The sequence below is a fragment of the Emys orbicularis genome, chromosome 3 (assembly GCF_028017835.1).
Source record: "Emys orbicularis isolate rEmyOrb1 chromosome 3, rEmyOrb1.hap1, whole genome shotgun sequence".
Lineage (NCBI taxonomy): Eukaryota > Metazoa > Chordata > Testudines > Emydidae > Emys > Emys orbicularis.
In genome coordinates this window covers 39,279,648-39,303,263 of record NC_088685.1, presented here as the reverse complement: position 1 = coordinate 39,303,263, position 23,616 = coordinate 39,279,648, and the positions used below count along the sequence as shown (strand labels likewise).

Genomic DNA, 23,616 nt, shown 5'->3' with positions numbered 1-23,616 from the left:
CTGCTCAGATCACTGCGGCAATTATGAGCACTATGAACACCACGCGCATTGTCCTGGAGTATATGCAGAGCCAGGACATGCCAAAGCAAAACCAGGACCAGCCGAGGAGGCGATTGCAGCGCGGCCACGAGAGTGATGAGGAAATTGACATGGACATAGACCTCTCACAAGGCACAGGCCCCAGCAATGTGGAAATCATGGTGTTCCTGGGGCAGGTTCATGCCGTGGAACGCCGATTCTGAGCCCGGGAAACAAGCACATACTGGTGGGACCGCATCGTGCTGCAGGTGTGGGACGATTCCCAGTGGCTGTGAAACTTTCGCATGCGTAAGGGCACTTTCATGGAACTTTGTGACTTGCTTTCCCCTGCCCTGAAGCGCCAGAATACCAGGATGAGAGCAGCCCTCACAGTTGAGAAGCGAGTGGCGATAGCCCTGTGGAAGCTTGCAACGCCAGACAGCTACCGGTCAGTTGGAAATCAATTTGGAGTGGGCAAATCTACTGTGGGGGCTGCTGCGATACAAGTTGCCAGGGCAATGAAAGACCTGGTGATATCAAGGGTAGTGACTCTGGGAAACGTGCAGGCCATAGTGGATGGCTTTGCTGCAATGGGATTCCCAAACTGTGGTGGGGCGATAGACGGAACCCATATCCCTATCTTGTCACCGGAGCACCAAGCCACCGAGTACATAAACCGCAAGGGGTACTTTTCAATGCTGCTGCAAGCCCTGGTGGATCACAAGGGACGTTTCACCAACATCAACGTGGGATGGCCGGGAAAGGTACATGATGCTCGCGTCTTCAGGCACTCTGCTCTGTTTCGAAAGCTGGAGGAAGGGACTTTCTTCCCGGACCAGAAAATAACCGTTGGGGATGTTGAAATGCCTATCGTGATCCTTGGGGACCCAGCCTACCCCTTAATGACATGGCTCATGAAGCCGTACACAGGCAGCCTGGACAGGAGTCAGGACCTCTTCAACTACAGGCTGAGCAAGTGCCGAATGGTGGTGGAATGTGCATTTGGACGTTTAAAAGCACGCTGGCGCAGCTTACTGACTCGCTCAGACCTTAGCGAAAAGAATATCCCCATTGTTATTGCTGCTTGCTGTGCGCTCCACAATATCTGTGAGAGTAAGGGGGAGACATTTATGGCGGGGTGGGAGGTTGAGGCAAATCGCCTGGCCGCTGATTACGCGCAGCCAGACACCAGGGCGGTTAGAGGAGCACAGCAGGGCGCGGTGCGCATCAGAGAAGCTTTGAAAACGAGTTTTGTGACTGGCCAGGCTACGGTGTGAAACTTGTTTGTTTCTCCTTGATGAACCCTCCGCCCCCCCCCCACCCGGTTAACTCTACTTCCCTGTAAACCAACCACCCCACCCTCCCCTACCCTCCCCCCTTCGAGCACCACTTGCAGAGGCAATAAAGTCATTGTTACTTCACATTCATGCATTCTTTATTAATTCACCACACAACTAGGGGGATAATTGCAAAGGTGGCCCGGGATGGGTGGGGGAGGAGGGAAGGAAAAGGACAGGGTCTTCGGTGAGTTCGGGGGTTACTGGTTCCAGGTCCAGGGTGACAAACATATCCTGGCTGTTAGGGAAACCGGTTTCTCCGCTTCCTTGCGGCTGTGAGCTATCTACATTTTCTCCATCCTCCTCTTCCGAACCCTCTTCCCTGTGTGTTTCTCCAGTGAGGGAGTCATAGCACACGGTTGGGGTAGTGGTGGCTGCACCCCCTAGAATGGCATGCAGCTCCGCGTAGAAGTGGCATGTTTGCGGCTCAGCCCCGGACCTTCCGTTTGCTTCTCTGGCTTTGTGGTAGGCTTGCCTTAGCTCCTTAATTTTCACGCGGCACTGCTGTGCGTCCCTGTTATGGCCTCTGTCCTTCATGGCCTTGGAGACCTTTTCTAATATTTTGCCATTTCGTTTACTGCTTCGGAGTTCAGCCAGCACTGATTCATCTCCCCATATGGCGAGCAGATCCCGTACCTCCCGTTCTGTCCATGCTGGAGCTCTTTTGCGATCCTGGGACTCCATCACGGTTACCTGTGCTGATGAGCTCTGCGTGGTCACCTGTGCTCTCCACGCTGAGCAAACAGGAAATGAAATTCAAACATTCGCGTGGCTTTTCCTGTCTACCTGGCCAGTGCATCTGAGTTGAGAGTGCTGTCCAGAGCGGTCACAATGAAGCACTGTGGGATAGCTCCCGGAGGCCAATAACGTCGAATTCCGTCCACACTACCCCAATTCCGACCCCCTAAGGCCGATTTTATCGCTAATCCCCTCGTCGGAGGTGGAGTAAAGAAACCGGTTTAAAGGGCCCTTTAAGTCGAAAGAAAGGGCTTCATCGTGTGAACGTGTCCAGGCTTAATTCGATTTAACGCGGCTAAAGTCGACCTAAACTCGTAGTGTAGACCAGGCCTTAGAAGCCTTAGATACCTTCGCAGCACTGGACACACTTGACGCCTCAGTAACACTGCTCTTGGGGTCTCAGGTCTCCAGTGACTGAGACTTCTTTAAAGGAGATCTAATAGTTGTGCTCTTTTTGATGGTTGGTACCACAGATGCAGATGTAGATCTTATCCCTCGAAGCTCTCAGTAACCAAGACATCGAGGAGAATGGGGTAACGGTTGTCTGAACCCTTGTTGCTCTTGATGACTGGGACTCGGCAACGGATGGGATAGCAACAGTCTTACCCATAAAAGTTCTTGGTGACCAGGATCTAGAAGTAGATGGGACACTACATACAGGAGCGTTCTTGGTGCTCTGGTCAGAAACTGGTTTCAGGGCTTGATCTACTATGCAGAGTTTGAATTTTATCTCCCTATTATTATGGGATCTGCTTTTAATTGAAGAGCAGATTTTACCTATATACTCTCAAGCTGTATCCTGCAAGTGCTTAAGACATCTAGAGTGTCCATTGCTAATCGAGAAGGATTCCTGGCAGGAAGAACAATGTTTAAAGCCAGGCAATCCTGTCATATCCCATAATAAATGTCCAAAAATTATGCCAGAAATGGGGGAAAATATAAAGAGAAATCTCAAAATAGCTAACTACTATCTAATGAACACAGCAGAGTGGGAATGCTCGATGCTCTGTCTCAGGCCAAAGCCAACTGAGAAGGAACTGAGGGTGGTTTACCCACACAGACCTATATACTACCGGGCATGAAGATGTGTAGGGCGCATGAGTCGGCTGAATGGGCATTGCTTCCAAACATCTCTGACCAAAGGCACAGGGAGGTGAATGCATGCCTGAAGCACAGCACCCAGAGGAATACTACTCGGAAAAGTGTATCATCTATGTTTTCTGCTTCTTTAATTCATCTCTTCAGCTGACTGAAAAAAGTTTGATGAACGCAGAACTCGAGTTCAATTACTGATATTTCTTACAGCAGTTTATTGTAGATTTTGGAATTATGCTTCTGGAATACATTAGTCTTTAATTTTTCCTATTGCATGATATTGCATACCTAGTTTTCCTGGAGGTATATTAGTCAAATTGTTGTTTTATAAACATCATCGCCTGTATTGTACTAAATGTTTAAGAAACTGGCCATTTTCCAGGTTGATGGTCCTAGGGACTGGCTAGTATCCCCTGAGCACTAGTCTCTCACCAAAAGATATGAGTAACTAAAACTGATTTCAACAATAACTCATATCCTATGGTGAGAGAACAGGGCTCTAAGCTTGCGGTGAAGGTATTAAGAAGATCTATGCTGGAAAGGAGGGTGATTCCATGGCTGCTAAGCAGAGGGACTGGGTCATGACTCCTGTCTGCATTAAATCCTAATCCTGCTCTACCCCAACTGGCCTTCTCAGTGACAAACACTTACTCCTGCATGTTCTACCACAGCCCAAAAAGTAACAAAAGGAAAATGGTATGCGCTTGTAGTAGAGGCCAGAAGCAGTACTTACTGGCATGGCATCCACAGAAGCTCAATGGTGTAGCAGCAGCCGGCTGCTAACAAACAGTATGAGCCTGACAACCCATTTGTGGGATGGAAGGAAACCTCTTCTAATTGCAGAAAAGGGAGATAGAAAAGTGACAGTGCACTCATTTTGAAGGTGGTAGGGAGACTGAAGGAATTGTGCTGGAATGAGGCATGGGTAGGTGATATGAGGTCTCCAAGTGTCCTTAGTGTCTCTGTTAAATTTACTTAGGGTGAAGAAAGGTTAATACCAAAAAAACTTTCATTTTTTTTTCCTGAGAAAGGACCAGACTGAGAAGCTGTAAAGTGTCCAGCTGCTAATAACTAATTCCTTCTCTGATCCTGTCTTTACCCTCTGTCCTCCCTCCCTGCAAGGAGTAAATGGTAAATATATACTTTCACCACCTAAATACAAATCTATAACTTTATTAAACTGACATTTACTTATCCCACTAATTGATATGGAGGGTTAATACTAAGCTTCTTCGAGGAAATCGTTGGTCTGGCTGTTTGATAAAAAACATACACACTGCAGCTTCAAGAAATTAACAGGTAGAATATTTGGAAATGTGGCCCATTTATTTCAACTGAGAAGCATTCATTACACAGTGCAAACAGTTCTTTGGTAAATTTACTGATTACAATAAAAATAACAAAGACTGCTTTTGGTAACAGTTTTAAAAAGTAAATAAATATGCACGATTTGCAACATATTACAGCAATATTCTCACAGTGGATACTGAGGAAATGATCATGCAGCCACTGGCCACTGTTTCAGAAATGTTAATATCGGTGCTGAATCTGTAGACACTGTAATAAAAGTAAATTTATACAATTCTTGATTGCTTATTACATTTAAAATTGGTGGTGAGGATCTGCTTTTTCTTTATGTTTATGTAAAATAACTCAAGATGACAGCGGTATAAGCATTTCACGAGTTATTCCAGAATCTTTTTATATACTGTATGAGTAAACATTGAACAAAGAACAACAGATATTCACTTTATTCTGCGGCAGGGAGCGGGGGAATGAGATACATGGTACTGTTATATAGTGTATAAATGGAAAAGCTCTTCTGCTATGATCTGAAATTCTAAGGATATTTAATTCATATAAATGTGTGTGTGTGTGTGGGGAGGATGAAATTAATAACCCATTGGAAGCACTTTTTTTTTTTTACTGGTCTATATAACCATATACATACTTAAATTAAGATATTTGATTTGGTTCTGCAAGCCTTTCTCTTGAGGAATTCTTATTGTAGATCAACAGGAGTTCCATGTGCATAGGGCTTCCAGGGTGACTGTGTGATTTGGACTCTCAAGAAAACAGAACAAAGTACTAGAGTATCAAAAAAGGGGAAGGAATGTGAAGCCCTAGATACCATATGATACTCAAACATGCTTTCCACACAGTTTCTAAAAATATTAAAATAGGTTACATAAGTCAAAACTTTATATATAAAAATCAATTGAAATATTCTTAAAAATACCCCATGTACCTCTAACATACATCTTTGCTTAACACCCCACTCACATGTACATATTACTCTTACTACACTGTCAAACAAGTCATTGTAGTAAGTTTGTAATATATACCAAAGTTTGAAAGCAGTGTCATAGTATGTAGTTATCAAATTATAGAACATTAAAGCTACTAACCAGGGAAATTATGTGCCAGAATATTATAGTGGAAATGGCATTGTTGCTATAGATTAGCTATTACACACAAATGTGATTTACTATGCAAATTTACATGTTGCTTGTCTCTCTCACCAACAGAAGTTGGTCCAGTAAAAGATATTACCTCACCCACTTTGTCTCTCTAATGTTTACATTTGTGCAGATTTCATTAATCCCTAAATCCCTGATTCCTAAATCCTAACAATTAACTCAGAATCCAGAGAATTCAATAACTTCAGTAGGAGTTCTGCATTAGGACTGCAGGACTGAGCCCTGAATTGTAGGAAATTAGGGATTTTTTCAGAAGATGCACTATAAATGAAAAACAAAACTGTAAAATGAGGTATGATAGTTGTCTTTCACTGAATGTAATAACATATGCCTGTTAAAAAGGTGAAGAATTGGTGTGCTAACACATACACTGCATTGACATAGACATATATTCTATAGTGCTAAAAAATGAATTATGTGAGGAGTGAAGTTCACTGGAGGATCATTTTTAACATGAGTCATATAAAGGGACTCAGTTATAAGTATGCATGTACTAGCTAAAAAATGGAGAAAACCTTTAAACTCAAATACCTTGTCAGAAAAAAATAAAAAGGAGTAGTCAATCCACAATTAATGGTTAATGCTTCATTTTGATTGTTCTTTTCATAAACAATCAGTGCCATAATACACTCAGGAACATATGTCTACTGACAATATGTACAATGAATCAGTAGCTATCTTTGTATGCAAAATGGCATGTGATGTTTTCACATTTTCAAAACAGGGCCGTAGCAACTATACATGTGAGCACGTTTGAGATGGAGAGAAGCATGCCTGCAAACTGGACTTTGGATGGTCACTTTACACTGATTTAAAATAAATGAATCTAAAAAGTAGCCAAGCAATTACATATGTTTTGACAAAAATTATATTAAATTAATTTTAATATCAAATGCTACTTATGAGTCATGTACTGCTTCCTAAAGTGAGGAATAACATTCAAGGAACACTGTCAAACACTTTTTGTAATACACATTGTTTTAATACCTTCCTAGAAACTTGATGTTTGTTTCTCATTCCCTAGCAATTTTTTGCTAGGCAGTTTGTCAAACACTGATTAATTTTCCTCTTCAATTAAAGAGAGGTTGAAATGCTACAGATTTTTTTTGTTTTTACTTCATTGTCTATATGCCGGCATAATTGACTAAGCAATCCAAATGCACAGATGGCTTGCAGAAATTGCCCTTGTATTAGCACAGCTCTGAACATAGTTTTTATTAAGCTTTTATTCTAGCTTTTCTTCTTCTGACTTTATTGGCAGAGCACTGAACATCAAGTCACACTAATACTGAAAAGAAAAAGTAAATATTTTTATTGTGCTTATTTCTCATAAATGGGAGATGTTCTGATTTTATAATGTAAACGTTTTAAGGTAAGTCAGTTTGGGTGCCTAAAACTACTTGACAGTGTCCTTTTGAAGTAGCACCAGATTCGGTTTGTCTAACCTGAGAATCTTAACACAAAATTATCTTGACCTGTTTATTTCCCTTTCAACATTTTTGCATTGTGGTTTTCTTTTTATGGGAAAATAATAAAATAATACATCATCTTATACTGTTACAGCACCATTAGAATGTTGTCATGTAAAATCTTGATTTCTTGCTGTTGTTTTAAGCTTCTGGTTACCTGTATTTGCCATCAGCAGGCATCGTTATGATTTGAAGAGGACACATCTTAAATTCTTAGAGGAGATTTATGGCTTCTTTTCCTTGCTAATAGTTTGTTTTAAACAGACTGGACAGCAAACTCCTTTGACCTTCACTGGTGTAGAGCAATCAGTTGGTGGACATGATTCTACAAAACAGGTAATCTGACCAACCTGTATTAGCACAAATATAACAACAGTTTAACACATTATTTAGCTTTGTCTACAAAATAAGAGTTATGGTATTTACATTATTCAGGAATGTATTCCCAGCCATTCTTTCTAAGGTTTTGGCTACTGGGACAAATTCTGAATGTATCATGGTTTGTTTTGAGGTTTTTAAAATTTGCATCTAGAAGAAAGCACCTTATATGACAACTTTTTTAATGGCAGTTTGCTCTAATACTTTCTTCCCCTCTCTCACAGTGTCAGTCCACACCTGCCCCTCCTACCCTCTTCTTCCCTACCTTGCTCCTCTCACTAACACTTCCCTTCAATGTCCTCTCCCCTTTCATTCCCCCCCCCATTTAGCTTATCACTTCTTAACCAAACCCATCTAAAAAACCCATTGAACTAACATGAAAATAGGATTAAATTCAATAAGGACAAATGCAAAGTACTCCACTTGGAAAAGGAACAATCAGTTGCACACATACAAAATGGGAAATGATTGCATAGGAAGGATTATTGCAGAAAGGAATGTATGGGTCATAGTGGATCACAAACTAAATATGAGTCAATAGTATAACACTGTTGCAAAAACAGTAAACATAATTCCGGGATGTATTAGCAGCAGTGTTGTAAACAAGATACGAGAAGTAATTCTTCCGCTGTACTCCGTGCTGATTAGGCCTCAACTGGAGTATTGTGTCCAGTTCTGGGTGCCACATTTCAGGAAAGATGTGTGCTAATTGGAGAAAGTCCAGAGAAGAGCAACAAAAATGATTAAAGGTCTAAAAAAACATGACCTATGAGGGAAGACTGAAAAAATTGGGTTTGTTTATTCTGGAGAAGAGAAGACTGAAAGGGAACTTAATAACAGTTTTCAAAAGATTGTTACAAGGAGGAGGGAGTAAAATTATTCTCCTTAACGTCTGAGGATAGGACAAAAAGCAATGGGCTTCAATTGCACCAAGGGCACTTTAAGTTGAACTTTAGGAAATACTTCCTAACTGTCAGGGTAGTTAATTGCACTGGAATAAATTGCCTAGGGAGGTTGTGGAATCTCCATCATTGGAGATTTTTAAGAACAGGTTACACAAATACCTGCCAAGGATGGTGTAGATAATACTTAGTTCTGTCATGAGTGCCAGGGACTGGACTAGCTGACCTCTCAAGGTCCCTTCCAGGCCTACGATTCTATGATTTTATGACCTTGTGCTGCATATTATTAACAACTCTGCTTGTATGTTACACTCCTTTATCCCACCATGGGTCTGTCTTGCCTATTTAGACCAGGGGTGGGAAAACTACGGCCTGCGGGCTGGATCCGGCCCACCAGCTGTTTTAATCTGGCCCTCAATCTCCCACTGGGGAGCGGGGCTTGCCCCGCTCTGGCACTCCAGCTGGGGAGCAGGGTCGGGGGCCGCGCCACGGGGCTCCCGGAAGCAGCAGCATGGTCTCCCCTCCGGCTCCTACGCATAGGATTAGCCAGGGGCCTCTGCTCTGCACAATGCCCCCGCCCCAAGTGCCGCCCCTGCAGTTCCCATTGGCCAGGAACTGCAGCCAATGGGAGCTGCAGTGGCGGTCCCTGCGGATGGGGCAGTGTGCAGAGCCGCCTGGCCATGCCTCGCGTAGGAGCCAGAGAGGGACATGCCGCTGCTTTCGGCAGCTGCTTGAGGTAAGCGCCACCTGGAGCTTGCGCCCTTGAGCCTCTTCCAACGCCCCAACCCCCTGCCCCAGCCCTGATCCCCCTCCCTTCTTCCGAACCCCTCACTCCACTCCCCTGCCCCAGCCCAGAGCTTGTCTCACACTCTGAACTCCTCATTTCTGGCCCCACCCTGGAGCCCACACCCCCAACCAGAGCCCTCACCCCTTCACGCACCCCAACCCTAATTTTGTGAGCATTCATGGCCCATCATACAGTTTCTATTCGCCCTCGGACCAAAAAGTTTGCCCACCCTTGATTTAGACTGTAAGTTCTTATCTACTGTATAGCACCTAGCACAATGGGGCTATATTCTTGCTTATTCCTTAGGCATTACCAGACGAAACATGATTAATAATACAATTTAAAAGTTATATATTGATTTATCATCTAAAGTTCAGGGATCCCACAAAGCCAAAGTTTTTTCTCCCTACAATACATTATTTTATTTCTTTCACTAAAGGTAAAAAACAAGGGAAATATTAAGATTTTGGTATCTTTGGTATCTTTTACCAATTTTTACGTTCTATAAGAGGCTGCTTTTGGAAAGGCTTCTTCTGGGCCTCCCCCTTTTTACCCACAATTTTGCAAGTACAATTTAACACCAGCCAAATGATGGAAATTAGATTATGTAGATGTCTAATTATTAGATTTGTAAGTACTGTTAGATAAATGGATGTCTGAATGGTGTCAATTTCCCCAGCAACTAACTGCAGGTACAGATTGAACCAATAATGACTAGAATCTACAAAATTGTGGGTACAACATCATCAGAGGCTGCATCTCAAAAACAAATCACAATATGGCTTAAACATTGAAAATGGATTCCAGCATACTCACTTTGCATTCACACATAGTACAAGGGTCCCTTTTCCAGGTTTCATTGCTGGAGTACGATTTACCCTTTTCATCAGTGCAATCAGTTCTACTGAGACGTGATTCCAGTTTCTTTATCTGAAGACAGAAAAAACGTAAGTTATTAATTGAACCAAAGTAAAGCTTTTCCTGCTTACAGTATGTCCTTAACCTTATATACAATCCCCTAACAATATTTATGTGGGTGCATCTGGCTGATTACTCAGTTTTTGATCTGGTCAGATATACTGGAGATTGGGTGTGGTGAAATGTTTCACTTCATCTATTACAGATTCAACAAAACTTTGGCTGAAACACAGCAGAGCACAGGGCGCTATGACTCCCCCCAGTTCCAGGAGATAGAGAGGCACAACCCTCGGGTGCTCTGCCTCTCCACCCCCGAGATCCAGGGGATGGAGAAGCCCAGAGCCAGGGGACTCTGCTTCCCCCGCACATTCCCAACTCCAGGTGATGGAGAGGCACAGAGCCTCCTGAAGCTCTGGGGTTGGCAGGGAGGCAACGCGACTGGGTTTTCTGCCTCTCTGGTCGCCACACTGGCAGGCTCGTGTCAATTCCACAAGCAAAAATAACAAGCACATTCTCTGAGAGCAGCTGGGAAGCCAAAATATTCCAGTTTGGTTCTTTCTAAGTGGACTTTTCTTGAAATCCCTTTCCATTAATTTTTTTATATTTTTGACGTTTTGTCCCAGTTTGGAGACAAAACTTTTCCTCAAAAATGCAGAAAGGGATTCCCCTTTTTTGGTCAACTCTACTCAATATAACTGTTGAAAAACTAAAAGGCTGGAGGCAAGCAGCACATATAGAAAGAGTCTCTACAAGAGAAGACTAACCACAAACATATTTTCTTTCTTACCCTTGAAATACACACCTACAAACACGTGAGCATCAAACAAAAAAGATGACAAATGTAGAGAGAGAAAACTAAACTCATAAGACTGCCATAAGGAAATGGAAGATTAGATTATTCAGCTGTAGAATACTGAATAAATGGCCACTTTGAAAGCATTTGTAACTTCTCCACTCTTATTGACTTCCGTGACCATTCTAATGATGCCAAGGAGTCATAAAACTAGTTCACCTGTCTACCTAAGGCAGGGGAGTGTACCCGGAGACCCTGTGTACTGCAGCAACACTCAGCTGTCAGAATGATCCTTTGGAACCATAGATAGAAGGGCACAACTTAGAGCCCATCCAGGTATCTTTTAGGCTTTGTCCACACTAGCGGTGGCATGTAGGATACCAGCACTATATGTGACGCTACATGCTGCAGTGAAAAACATGCTGCGTCCACATACAATGTGTAGATACACTTGTCAGTGAAAGGCTCCGGTGATGGGGAAAGGCTCCGGTGATGGGGAAAGGCTCCGGTGATGGGGAAAGGCTCCACCAGTGGGATACCACACTGCTAAAAATAGCAATGTAGATGGTAGAGGCACTGCTTGGGAGTGTAGAGAACCTTTCCCTAAGGTTCTGGCATGTCTGTACTCTACTTGCCTAAGCAGTGCCTCACAATCAACTGTTTATACCTGTGGTAGGCTGTGTGCAGTGTATGTACTCTACACGCCACCATAAGATTTGTACAGTGTAGACAAACCCTTAATTGCACCAGTAGTAGAACCAGCCAAAAGACAATCTCTCGTTTGGGAATGGAAATGCTGAATGGAGCTTGGCCAGCCCATAGTATTCTGTATTCTCTCTCAAAAGGGTAGTTTGCTCCTGAATGACAATTGCACCATAATTCTGGTTTCCTCAGTGTTGTAGCCACATGTCAAAGTTATATAACTTACATTAAAATGTACTTATTAACAAGTATTTTTTATAATAAAGATTAGATTACCATCTAAAGAGAAAATTTAAATGTTAAGAGGATTTTTTTTTAAAGGTTTTAGTCGGGTGCTCTAGGAACTAATGCAATGACTAAATTGTATGATGGTAACTTGCTACTGGCTACAGTGTTTGTGTGAGTGTAAAAGTAATTATTGATACAAAATATTAAATCATAGTTAAACCATAAATGGCCAAGAGTGGTTTTATTTTTCCAAATTAATGTTTATATTTTGGAGAACAATTGCGCAGCCACTTCTACTGATGGAAATATGAGACCTTCCTTACAGCATTTTTAATTTGCTAGAGTTTGAGGTAAGAAGGTCCATTTACATGATACCAAACCTCCTCCATACCAATTTCTGTATTACAAAAGAAAACTTTAGACATTTATTGGGAAATATATACTCATCCTTAGAAACTACACTTGCATGCAGAATGACGACAGTAAGGTTGAAAATATACGCCAGAGTCATCTGAACTTATACTGTTTTGGGCTCCAATTTACAAATTATCTATGGCTGTACAAGTATCGGGGGTAGCCGTGTTAGTCTGTATCTACAAAAACAACAAGGAGTCTGGTGGCACCTTAAAGACTAACAGATTTATTTGGGCATAAGCTTTCGTGGGTAAAAACCTCACTTCTTCAGATGCATAGAGTGAAAGTTACAGATGCAGGCATTATATCAATTATATTATATGGCTGTACAGTTCAGATCCAAATCCAAACTTGTCCAAAGCTGTAAGATGTTCAGATCTGGAGTTCTGATTTAGACCTAAACTATATTTAGATAATAACGTTAGTTATTTCTGAACATGCTTGTGATATAATAAGGTGAAAATTCCACATTGGTGGACTTCCTTTTGCAGTGTAATTTGTACCTGAATTTTGGTCATTCAACTCCAAGTTTGAGTAGCTGAATTACCTAGGTTGTAGATACACACAGTGGGTGTAAATTGCACCTGAGAACAGGGAGGTCAAACTACAGTCCAGACAAATATATGCTTAGAAATCACTAACATATCCAGTACATTTAATGTGGAGTTACTTTTGAAGGAACTTCATTCCTTAAGACCAACTTTGGGAGTTCTCTGATATGTAGAATATCTTGTGCATAAATAATAACTTTTTTGAGTGGCTACTATTATGGCTACTTTAGTTAGTCTGATTATTAAGAGATTTAATTTATGTCACACTGTAAAAGTCTTTTCAAAAAGATCTGAATCCTGGGTATAATTATTTACAATTACAATTTGGCACATACCACATTATTTCATAATAATTGCATAGTTTATCACAGATATGGCTCAATCAACAGATTTTACTCAGATGCAAACCGTAAACCCAGATTCTATAAATTCCAGGTCTAAGCATGAAGGAAAAAGCTAATTCCATAAACAGTTTCATACATACATGGAATGCATTGCTTACACAAGGTTTTGGTGACAGAAATCAACAAAGACAAACTGTATAATCTTTGTTTTAAATAAGATTAACAAAATATGCAAAAATAAACAATAATATGTACACTATGCTCTGTGTTCCATTTTGTCAAAAGATTACAAGATAAATTTTGGATTGAGAAATGCAAGGGAAGTCTATATATTTAAGGCCACAGAAAGATCAATATTCTTTGTAAATATGCTGTTTAAAGTTTAAAATGATTTAAATTAAATTTAAGATTAGAAATTGTTTATTACATCTTACCTGATTTCTGAGACTTTTAATTGTCTTTTGCATTTCTAAAACAAATTCTCTGAAGTCATTCACCACAGGTAATTTTATATGTTCATCAGATGCTGAAGTGGAATCATTAAAATGTTTACCCTGTTTTGTAGAACTGCAACAAGAGGAAAATAGATCAGGATATTCACCCAATAAATTTTCAATAGACAGGCTATTTGCATAGGGGCTATCCAAAATGTAAATTATGAATAAATTAAGTATAGGCAGCTGGTTGTATGAGTTTTATGAAGCACAACAGAACACCGGTGCCATTGTAGCAGGATATAGTCTCAGGGTCAGGGTAGATTAATGTATTACTCCTTATACCAGCAGGGGCAGGAAGTTTTGAGGACAGAATGCATCAGTCTTAAAAGTGTTATGTCTACTATGTTAGGGGACAGAAAAAGTTGTTAGTCAATACCATTTTCATGGCATTGCCTACTATTCACAGAGAAAAGAACCAGTGAAGCAGTTAAGCTAAACATCCAACAATAATTCAGAGTGAAAGAATACTGCTGATTTACTTGTGTAATTGTAATCAGCACTGTGTTTGGACTCACTTTAAAGTTTCTTCCATGAATAAACGTCAGAAAAAGCATCTATGCTTAAAACCTCAGTCTTTGAAAATGGAACAAGTTGGTTTACTACTTGCCTGTTTCCAATTTAATAAACATTTGAAGTCAATAGTGTTTTTACAGTACAGAATAATGGGGAGCCACTTGTCTATTGCCTATTGCAATTGACATTTGGCAAATGTACATTCCAAAATCATTTTAATCAGTTCAATCTTCAATGAAAATATTGTGTAAAGTCATCAGAGAAAATTGACATAGTCAGTATTAATTATATCATCTAGACAGATTTCATAAAACACTGAGTAAAAATAGAGATAGTATTAATTATTAAACAATTTACCACATGAAGCACTCAGGGCCCATGTAGCAGGGTATGCCAAACATTCCTGTTTGAGGGTTGCTGATGCCAGAGGCATCTCTGTAGTAACACAATTTTTACATCAAGTATGAATATAGCCCTTGCATCTCATCTGTATATGTAGTTTCTACATCTCTCACTTAGTAATCTGGGAAATTCCTCCCTATTGATATTTCTGTTCTAACTAAAAAAGTTCAAAAGATTCTCTTTGTTACCAGGGTAGGAGAAACTGATGTTTTCTTTTTACTTTAATTTTTATGGGACTTAACTTCTTTATAGCTTTATAAATATGTGACAAAGAACATTTGCTGTATATTATTGTTTATGCTATGGAAATTTGAAAAAGTTGGTAAAAGTTCACTTGGGAAGGAGAACCATAATCTACAATGCTCTGCTACTTCAGGGCAACTTTTAACAGTCAAAGTGAAAGTTACAGTGTTTGTTAAGCATTTTTTATTCCTACTCTTCCTTAGTGTTATTAAATGTATATATAAGTTGTTAAAATGGCTGAAATGTTGTGCAATAAATTCACTCCTGGTGTAACTTCATTACTCTCAGTGGAGTTATTCCACACATGAATTTTGTTCAATGTTGTTTATAATTCATCAGACATATAGAAGCAGCAATAAAATGTTTTGTTTGCTGTAAGAACACGTGGTTTTATGTGTATAGCCTTGTATTTTACTAATGCAAAATTTGACAGTAGAGGCTCAGATTTCTCTGATTGAGTCACCACTGAAGCCCTCCAGTTCACTCATTTCATAATACTCACACAAAGTAAGCCAAGTAAATACCCTCTGAGTTGTTACCTTATATGCGCTTCCAAGCGTATCCTGACTTCTAGATTATAAATTCTTTGTGGTGTGACTCCTCTATCTTGGTGGGTCCTGCGCTTATTGGTGGATTTTTTTGCCTCAGAGATTCACCATGTGGGTTGGGGAACAGCCCAGAGACCTTCCCCTCTGGGAGAACCCACAGTCCAGGTCAACTGGAAGGTTTGGGGGGAACCCGGGCCCGCCCTCTACTCCGGGTTCCAGCCCAGGGCTCTGTGGACTGCAGCTGTCTATAGTGCCTCCTGTAACAGCTGCATGACAGCTACAACTCCCTGGGCTACTTCCCCATGGCCTCCTCCAAACACCTTCCTTATTCTCACCACAGGACCTTCCTCCTGGTGTCTGATAACGCTTGTGCTCCTCAGTCCTCCAGCAGCACACCCTCACCCTCTCACTCTCAGCTCCTTGTGCCTCTTGCTCCCAGCTCCTCACACTCGCACCACAAACTGAAGTGAGCTCCTTTTTAAAACCCAGGTGCCCTGATTAGCCTGCCTTAATTGATTCTAGTAGCTTCTTCTTAATTGGCCCCAGGTGTCCTAATTAGCCTGCCTGCCTTAACTGGTTCTAGCAGGTTCTTGATTACTCTAGTGCAGCCCCTGCTCTGGTCACTCAGGGAACAGAAAACTACTCATCCAGTGACCAGTATATTTGCCCTCTACCAGACTCCTGTACCCCACTGGTCTGGGTCTGTCACAGTGGGTAGGGACTATCTTCATCTTGAGCCTATACAGCACTTGAGGTCCTTGTGAGTGCATAACACTATTATTAGGACACTGGAATATGCTGGACTCACTAAGTCAAGATGCAACTTTTACTTCAAGGATATCTTTTTCTTTGTATCTCTTATAACATAGCAATAGGTCTCTATACCAAACAACTGCTGGATTAAATTAAACATTTTTAAACCTTTCTCCTCATGTCATACTTCCACAATTATGGGTTTCAGAGTAGCAGCCGTGTTAGTCTGTATCCGCAAAAAGAACAGGAGTACTTGTGGCACCTTAGAGACTAACAAATTTATTAGAGCATAAGCTTTCGTGGGCTACAACCCACTTCTTATATGTTATATGCATCCGAAGAAGTGGGTTGTAGCCCACGAAAGCTTATGCTCTAATAAATTTGTTAGTCTCTAAGGTGCCACAAGTACTCCTGTTCTTTTTCCACAATTATGGTCAGCAAAAGGACCTGAGCTAGAGCCATACTGATATAAAATAAAAGGTGATGGTGGGACACATTCTCCTTAAGGGTTTTTTACTTTTGGAATCTGCTCCCCATAACATCCCTAGTTCATCACCTTCAGGAAGCCTATGCAGGCCCACCTTTCCTCCCTGGCTCGGGAGGGGGGGGGGGGGATTTATGAGGCTAGAAAATGGAAAAGAACACTAGTGGATATTCTGTTGGAGCAATTGCATTTTTATTTGTTATTTGCTGGGGCCACAATTTTATGTTCTGGTAGCAATTGAGGAAAGATAGTTTATTTAATGTGTATGTTGTATATATTTAAAGAGATTGTCAAGGGAGCCGAGAACCAGGGATAGGCACTTTTTCGTGGTTATAAAAATCATATAAATAAACTGCAAATTCCTGTCTGTATCCTTTGTTCATGTTATATAAGAGTTGGTCTAGTTGGCATACAACTATACGCTATATACCCAAAGTGTGGTCACACTACACATTTTGTCCTACCCAGTGCTCTTGTTTCATAAGAAGAACTTCCAACTGACCCTGAGGGAGAAGGGTGTCCTGGAGAAGGCTTGGATCACTCTCTTGGCTCATTCACTTTCGGGCTTGTGAAAGAAATGAATCGAAGGGCCCTGAACAGTGGCTTGATCAGAATTTTACTTTTAAAATTGGAGCCCTTGCTAGCAGAATGTTATATTAGCTAAAGCACAAGGCCCTTCATACATACTAGCCCACCTTGTAAACATGTAACTGAATACTTCAGATTCAGAAACCAGTTTTGTGAAAGCTACAGTCTGGTAGTCCTTACATTTGTGATGATAAAAAAAGAAGTGTACAGAGTCTTAAGCATTGTTTGGATAGAGCATTAATGTGTAACAGAGTCGATTATACCCTGGTATAGATTTGGGTAGTCAGAGTAATTTTGTCCCAACTGTTTTGGGGCTCTGGTTGAGAAAGACACAATGTCTTAGGTTTATACATATAAACACAAATAAATAATCTATGACAAAATGTATGTAAAAGCTTGTTTCTTTCAGACTCTTTCAGAATCTGAGAGGATTCCAACATCTCTGTGGGAGAGTGAGCAGATGAAGGCCTCTATTGCTGGACTAGTTATAAAAGACAGTTACCTTTTCTGTAACTGGTGTTCTTTGAGATGTGTTGCTCATGTCCATTCCACAATAGGTGTGCATGCTCGCCACGTGCACCGGTGCCGGAAGTTTTTCCCTTAGCAGTACCCATAGGGGAGCGCCCACAGCACCCCCCTGGCGTGGAATAAGGGGCGCTGCGTGCTCCCCCCACCCTCAGTTCCTTCTTGCCAGACAACTCCAACAGAGGGAAAGGAGGGAGGGATGTGGAATGGACATGAGCAACACATCTCGAAGAACACCAGTTACGGAAAAGGTAACTGTCTTTTCTTCTTCAAGTGATTGGTCATGTGCATTCCACAATAGGTGATTCCAAGCTATATCTGTGGGAGGTGAGTAGGAGTTCACAGACTCTCGGGACGGAGTACCGCCCTGCCAAACCCGGCGTCCTCCCTGGTTTGGGAGACGATCGCATAATGCGAGGTGAACGTGTGAACGGAAGACCACGTGGCAGCCCTGCAAATGTCCTGAACGGGAACATGCGCTAAAAAGTCAGCCGATGAGGCCTGCGCCCTAGTCGAGTGTGCCCTTACAATCGGCAGCGGGGGGATCCCCACCAGGTCGTAACAGGTACGAATACACGAGGTGATCCAGTTGCAGAGCTGCTGAATGGAAATCGGCCGACCTCTCATGCGCTCGGCTGAGGCGATGAACAGCTGCGAGGACTTCCTGAATGGCTTTGTACGGTCCAGGTAAAAGGCCAGAGCCCATCTCACATCCAGCATGTGGAGGCGGCGCTCTTCACTGAACACATGGGGCTTGGGGCAGAGGCCCAGCAGGAAGATGTCCTGACCCATGTGGTAGATGGAGACCACCTTGGGGAGGAATGAAGGAGCTGGACCTTATCCTTATGGAACACCATGTACAGGAGTTTGGAGGTCAGGGCCCTGAGCTCCGAGACCCGTCTAGCTGACGTGATCGCCACTGCTACCTTCCATGAGAGGTGCGACCGGGAGCATGTAGCCAGTGGCTCAAACGGGGGACCTGTCAACCGGGCCAGCACCAAGTTCAGGTCCCACTGTGGGACTGGGGTCCTAACGTACGGGAGGAGAATAGCATGGGAGAATACTGTGTGTCCCTGCACTGGAGGGTGGAAGGCCGATATAGCCACCAAGTGCACCTTGACGGACAAGGGCGCTAGGCCCTGGGCTCTAAGGTGAAGGAGGCAGCCTAAAATGAGTTGGATCAGAGCAGCCATGGGCGAAACGCCCCGCTCAGCTGCCCACCGGGAAAACTGAGACCACTTTGCCGGGTAGGCCTGATGCGTGGAGGTCCGTCTGCTTTCAAGGAGAACATGCTGAACCCCTTCTGAGCACGTCCTTTCCTCCTGGCCTAACCATTGAGCAGCCACGCCGTGAGGTGGAGTGCTGCTAGGCTGGGGTGGAGGAGGCGGCCCTGGTCCCGGGAGAGCAGGTCCCGGTGGGATGGCAACGGCCATGGCGGGGCGACTGTCAGGCTTGTGAGAGTCCCGTACCAATGTTGCCTGGGCCATGCTGGGGCAATCAGGAGGACCCGGGCCCTGTCCGTTTTTATCTTCTCCAAGACCGTGCCGATCAGCAGGATCAGGGGGAAGGCATAGAGAAACTGGCCTGACCAGGATAGAAGGAAGGCATCGGAGATGGCGCCCATGCCCAACCCCACCACGGAGCAGAAGCGGGGACACCGGCGGTTCTGCCGAGTCACGAACAGGTCCACCTCAAGAGTTCCCCACTCTTGGAAAATCCTGTGCATCACCTCTGAGTGTAGTCAGCACTCGTGCTGAGAGGAGAAGTTTCGGCTCAGGCGATCCGCTCATGAGTTCTGGGAGCCCGGTAAGTGGTGGGCTTGTAGGCAAATGTCGTGGGCTATACAGAAGTCCCACAGACTGAGGGCTTCCTGGCAGAGGGCAGAGGAGCGGGCCCCGCCTTGCCTGTTGTTGTCCATATATTATATTAATTATATTATGATGCCTTCCTCATGGACACGACGGAGGCCGTAGACCTTGCAGCCGTATCCGCGGCATCTGACACTGCCTGCAGGTTGCCCTGGTAGCCGCTGTACCCTCCTCCACCAGAGCCTTGAACTCCTTCCTGTCACGCTCCTGGAGGGAGTCCTCAAATTTGGGCAGAGAGCCCCAAAAATTGAACTCATACCACCCCAGGATGGCTTGATGGTTTGCCACCCTTAACTGGAAACTCGAGGATGAATAAACCTTTCTCCTGAATAAGTCCAGCCCCCTTGAGTCTTTATTTTTCGGAGTAGGGGCTGGTTGGCCCTGCCTCTCCTTGTGGTTGACCGACTCGACCACCAGGGAGTTGGGGGCAGGGTGGGTGTACAGGTATTCATGCCCCTTGGCAGGCACAAAGTACTTCCATTCTGCCCTCTTAGAGATGGGGGACAAGGAGGCCGGGGTTTGCCACAAGGCCTTTGAAATTTTCGCCACCCCTTCGTGGAGTGGGAGGGCCACCCTGTCCGGTGCCGAGGCCGAGAGGACATTGAAGAGGGAGCCCGAGGGTTCCTTTACCTCCTCGGCTTGAAGGTTGAGGCTCGATGCCACCCTTTTCCACAGTTCCTGGTGGGCCTTAAGAGTCCTTCTGCGGAACAGGTGGAGGAGGGGCCATAATCGCCTCATCAGGGGAGGATGAGGATGGGGGATGCGGTACTGTGCGTACTCACCAGTGTCGGAGGTCCCACCACTTAATCGCCCTCCGGACGCGGAATCAGAGATGAACGCCCCACCGACTCCTTTCTGTGGGGCTGAGGTAGGGAGGCTGACGGTCTCTCCAAGGTTCCGGCCACCAAGCGAGCCACCATCAGGGGCTGCGTCGGGGGCCACAGGGCTCATTGGTACCACGATGCCGGCCAAGGAGCCTGGTGCCACTGCACCTGCTGTGGCACCAGCGGAGCAGGCTGTTCAGCCTGACTAGCCTGTCCCATCGAGTGATGACTACGAAAGGAGGCCAGGCTGGCATAGGACCTGCCGTTGTCCCGGAATTGGGAGGAGCGGAGGCGTTGGGAACGGTGCCGACCACGAGACCATGATCCCGGCGTGGAGGAGCGGGAGTACCGCCAGTAGCAGCTGCTCCGCGATCGGCTCCAACGGATGGATCTGCAACGGCGAGGTGCTGGCGATCGACGCCCTGGGACTGTGGGAGCAGTGCCGCGGCAGGGTCCTGGAGCGAGATGAAGAATGGGAACAGCGTTGATGCCCGTATCGCGACGGGCTATGATGGCCCCTCGGTGACGAGGACCTCCGGTGCCCTCTGTCCCGGTCTCAACGGGGCCCGCTCCCCTCGCAAGGTGGAGCAGTGCCCACAACTCCTGCCAGTCGGAACCCAGCCAGACAACCTGGTGGGGGTCGACGGGGACCGGCGCAGACTGCGCATGGGGCGGTTGCTGATCGGCGAACGGCGTCGGGAACATTCCCTAGAACACGAACTGTACCGATCAGGCGGCGACTGCGGAGATCCAAGCGGTGGCTTGCCTCTGGACTGGGGACCCAACGGTGGTGGTGCCCCTGGAACTGGCAGAGACATGACGTCCCGAGCCACTTGCAGGGCCTCCGGCATGGAGGGCACCCGGACATCCGGGGAGGTCGGCACCAAGTTGCACCGCTCAACCTGAGTCGGAGGCCTGGAGGCCAACGGGGATCGAGAACTGCCCAACGTGGGTCTAGTCTCTCCCCCGGTCTTCCTCTGGTTTATCGGCAGAGAAGACTTCTTCTTAGCCTTCTTGGTGTGCCCCATGGACGTGGAGCGGTGCCGACTGGTGGCTCAGAAGCCAAATGTTCTTTCTTTCTTGGTCCGAGGCTTGAAGGATCTGCAAATCTTGCAGCGATCGCTGAGATGGGTTTCCCCCAGACAGCGTAAACGGTCCGTGTGCGGATCACTCACTGGCATCAGCCGCCTGCAAGTGTTACACGACTTAAAGCTTGGGACATGGCGCATGCCCTGACCTGGGCACACTAAACTAAACTAACATTAATCTAAACTATTTTAACTACAGGTACTACTAACTATGAATGAACAAGAGTTCAAGAGGAAAGCTGCAGCCAAGCTGGAGCAGAGCAGTTCCGATGCACCTTTACTGGCGGCAAGAAGCAACTGAGGATGGGGGGAGTGCGCAGCACCCCTTATACTGTGCCATGGAGGCGCCACGCCAGGGGTTGCTAGGGGCGCTCCCCTACAGGTACTGCTAGGAAAAAAACTTCTGGCACCAGTGCACTTGGTGAGCATGCACACCTATTGTGGAATGCACATGCACAATCACTCAAAGAAGAATAAGTTTTCATCCTCAAAAGGTCCCCATGAGGATGAGATTCTTGAGAAACTGTTTGGGGTTTGATCGCATCTGAGAGAGAGTTATATCTGAAGAATTCAGCTTAATATCTAAATCACGGGGTACATGGGACACAAGAAACACAATTTCTAGACAAAAAGGAGACAAGATGGAATCTTATTATGCAAAGGCCTCCTTTCTTGGAGATATGAACATACTATGACAGATTCTCCCCTTCCAAGTTCCAAATGCAGCAAAAGAACTAGTATCTGGCTGCTACTGCTGGTTTGAGAATTCCTCTAGAACGGGACACTCGATATCATAAAACACGTGACACTAGTTCCTACACCTACACCAATTGGAGTAAGGTGTGTGTCAGGGCAGGGAAAGGGCACATCTGGATGGAGAAGAGCCCACCTCTACATCGCCAGTTCACAGCTAGCATAGGGTCCCCTATAGTACCGAGTTTTCATAAACCAGAACAGACCTTATGCTGCTGTAACTTGTATCAGTGCTGGTGCAACTTGAGGATCAGGAAGCCATAACCAAAACTCTTCTCTCCCCCATTCCTGCACTGAATGGATCTTGGCACGAGAGAATCTAGCCCGTTATTACTGATTTCAATGCTACTGCCCCAATATTTGCCCTGCCCTGGCTTCTAAGCAAGTACTAGACACTGAGGTGGGGCACATATTATCTGTAATCCCTGCTTGTATCACTTTGGGGACAGCAGGAGTGTGGGCATTTTCCAGGCAAATAGATGTGGTTATTGATGGATGCAGTAAGGACCCAGATTTTCTGCTGCTTTTTCTTTACATTTCACATTTCTTCTGAGGAAAACAAACAGGACTGAGGGCTTAAATGTTATTGTTTCATATGTTGAAGGTCTTAGAAAAATTAGAGCTGGAAAGTAAACCACAGCAGAAACAGGACCTAAAGTTGACAACAACCTGTAGCATTCAATTTTGCTTTTGCTTTTGAACATCTAGAAACATCAGAGTGAAAGGCATCAATCCCAGACTGATGGACTGGAGACTGCAAGAACCTAATGTACATTTGCAGGAAATCATTCAATTTTCCTCCACCTTACACAAAAACAAAACAAAAACAAAAACAAAAAAAACGACCCTTTTTCATACCTTAGTACAAAATCCTTACCTCACTGTTTTGGGCATTTTCATTTTCTTTAAGGGCTTGTCCTCCTGAAAGCTATAATCAAGAGAACGTCTTCCGCGGAAGTGATATGAAAATGCATTAAACTGCCCTCTAGTTCTACAATCTGAAATAAGACAACAAATTATATGTTGGAAATTAAATTATAAATTGATAATTTTATGACAATAATAATTGTAAATAATACACTTGCAATATATATATATATATATATATATATATATATATATATATATATATATATATATATATTTTTTTTTAAAAACCTACAGAATTAAATCCTGTTTTCTCCAATATGGCTTCTTATGGACGTTTTTCTTTTCTTTTAATTAAATCTTGTGATTTTTTTTTTAAATTATTCACCTAGTGGTACTGAATTATTTTTCCTTTAACTATGTTCACTTCTTCCATAAATTATCAGATCTTCACACCTCCTTGTACAATTCAGACCTATACCTGCTTCATGAAGTCTATAATTTTGTTT

At 43.9% G+C, this 23,616-nt stretch overlaps 1 protein-coding gene across 1 annotated transcript in view; it reads right to left on the bottom strand.

Annotated features, from left to right (window-relative positions):
• Positions 1 to 7,361: 7,361 nt before the first annotated feature.
• Positions 7,362 to 23,616, bottom strand: part of PXDN (peroxidasin) — a 158,811-nt gene continuing 142,556 nt past the window's right edge. The window contains exons 20-23 of the mRNA XM_065401091.1: positions 23,118 to 23,238; positions 13,589 to 13,721; positions 10,021 to 10,134; positions 7,362 to 7,487 (exon numbers count right to left, since the gene is read on the bottom strand). Coding sequence (XP_065257163.1) covers positions 7,362 to 7,487; positions 10,021 to 10,134; positions 13,589 to 13,721; positions 23,118 to 23,238 — 494 coding nt within the window. The remainder of the gene's footprint in view (positions 7,488 to 10,020; positions 10,135 to 13,588; positions 13,722 to 23,117; positions 23,239 to 23,616) is intronic.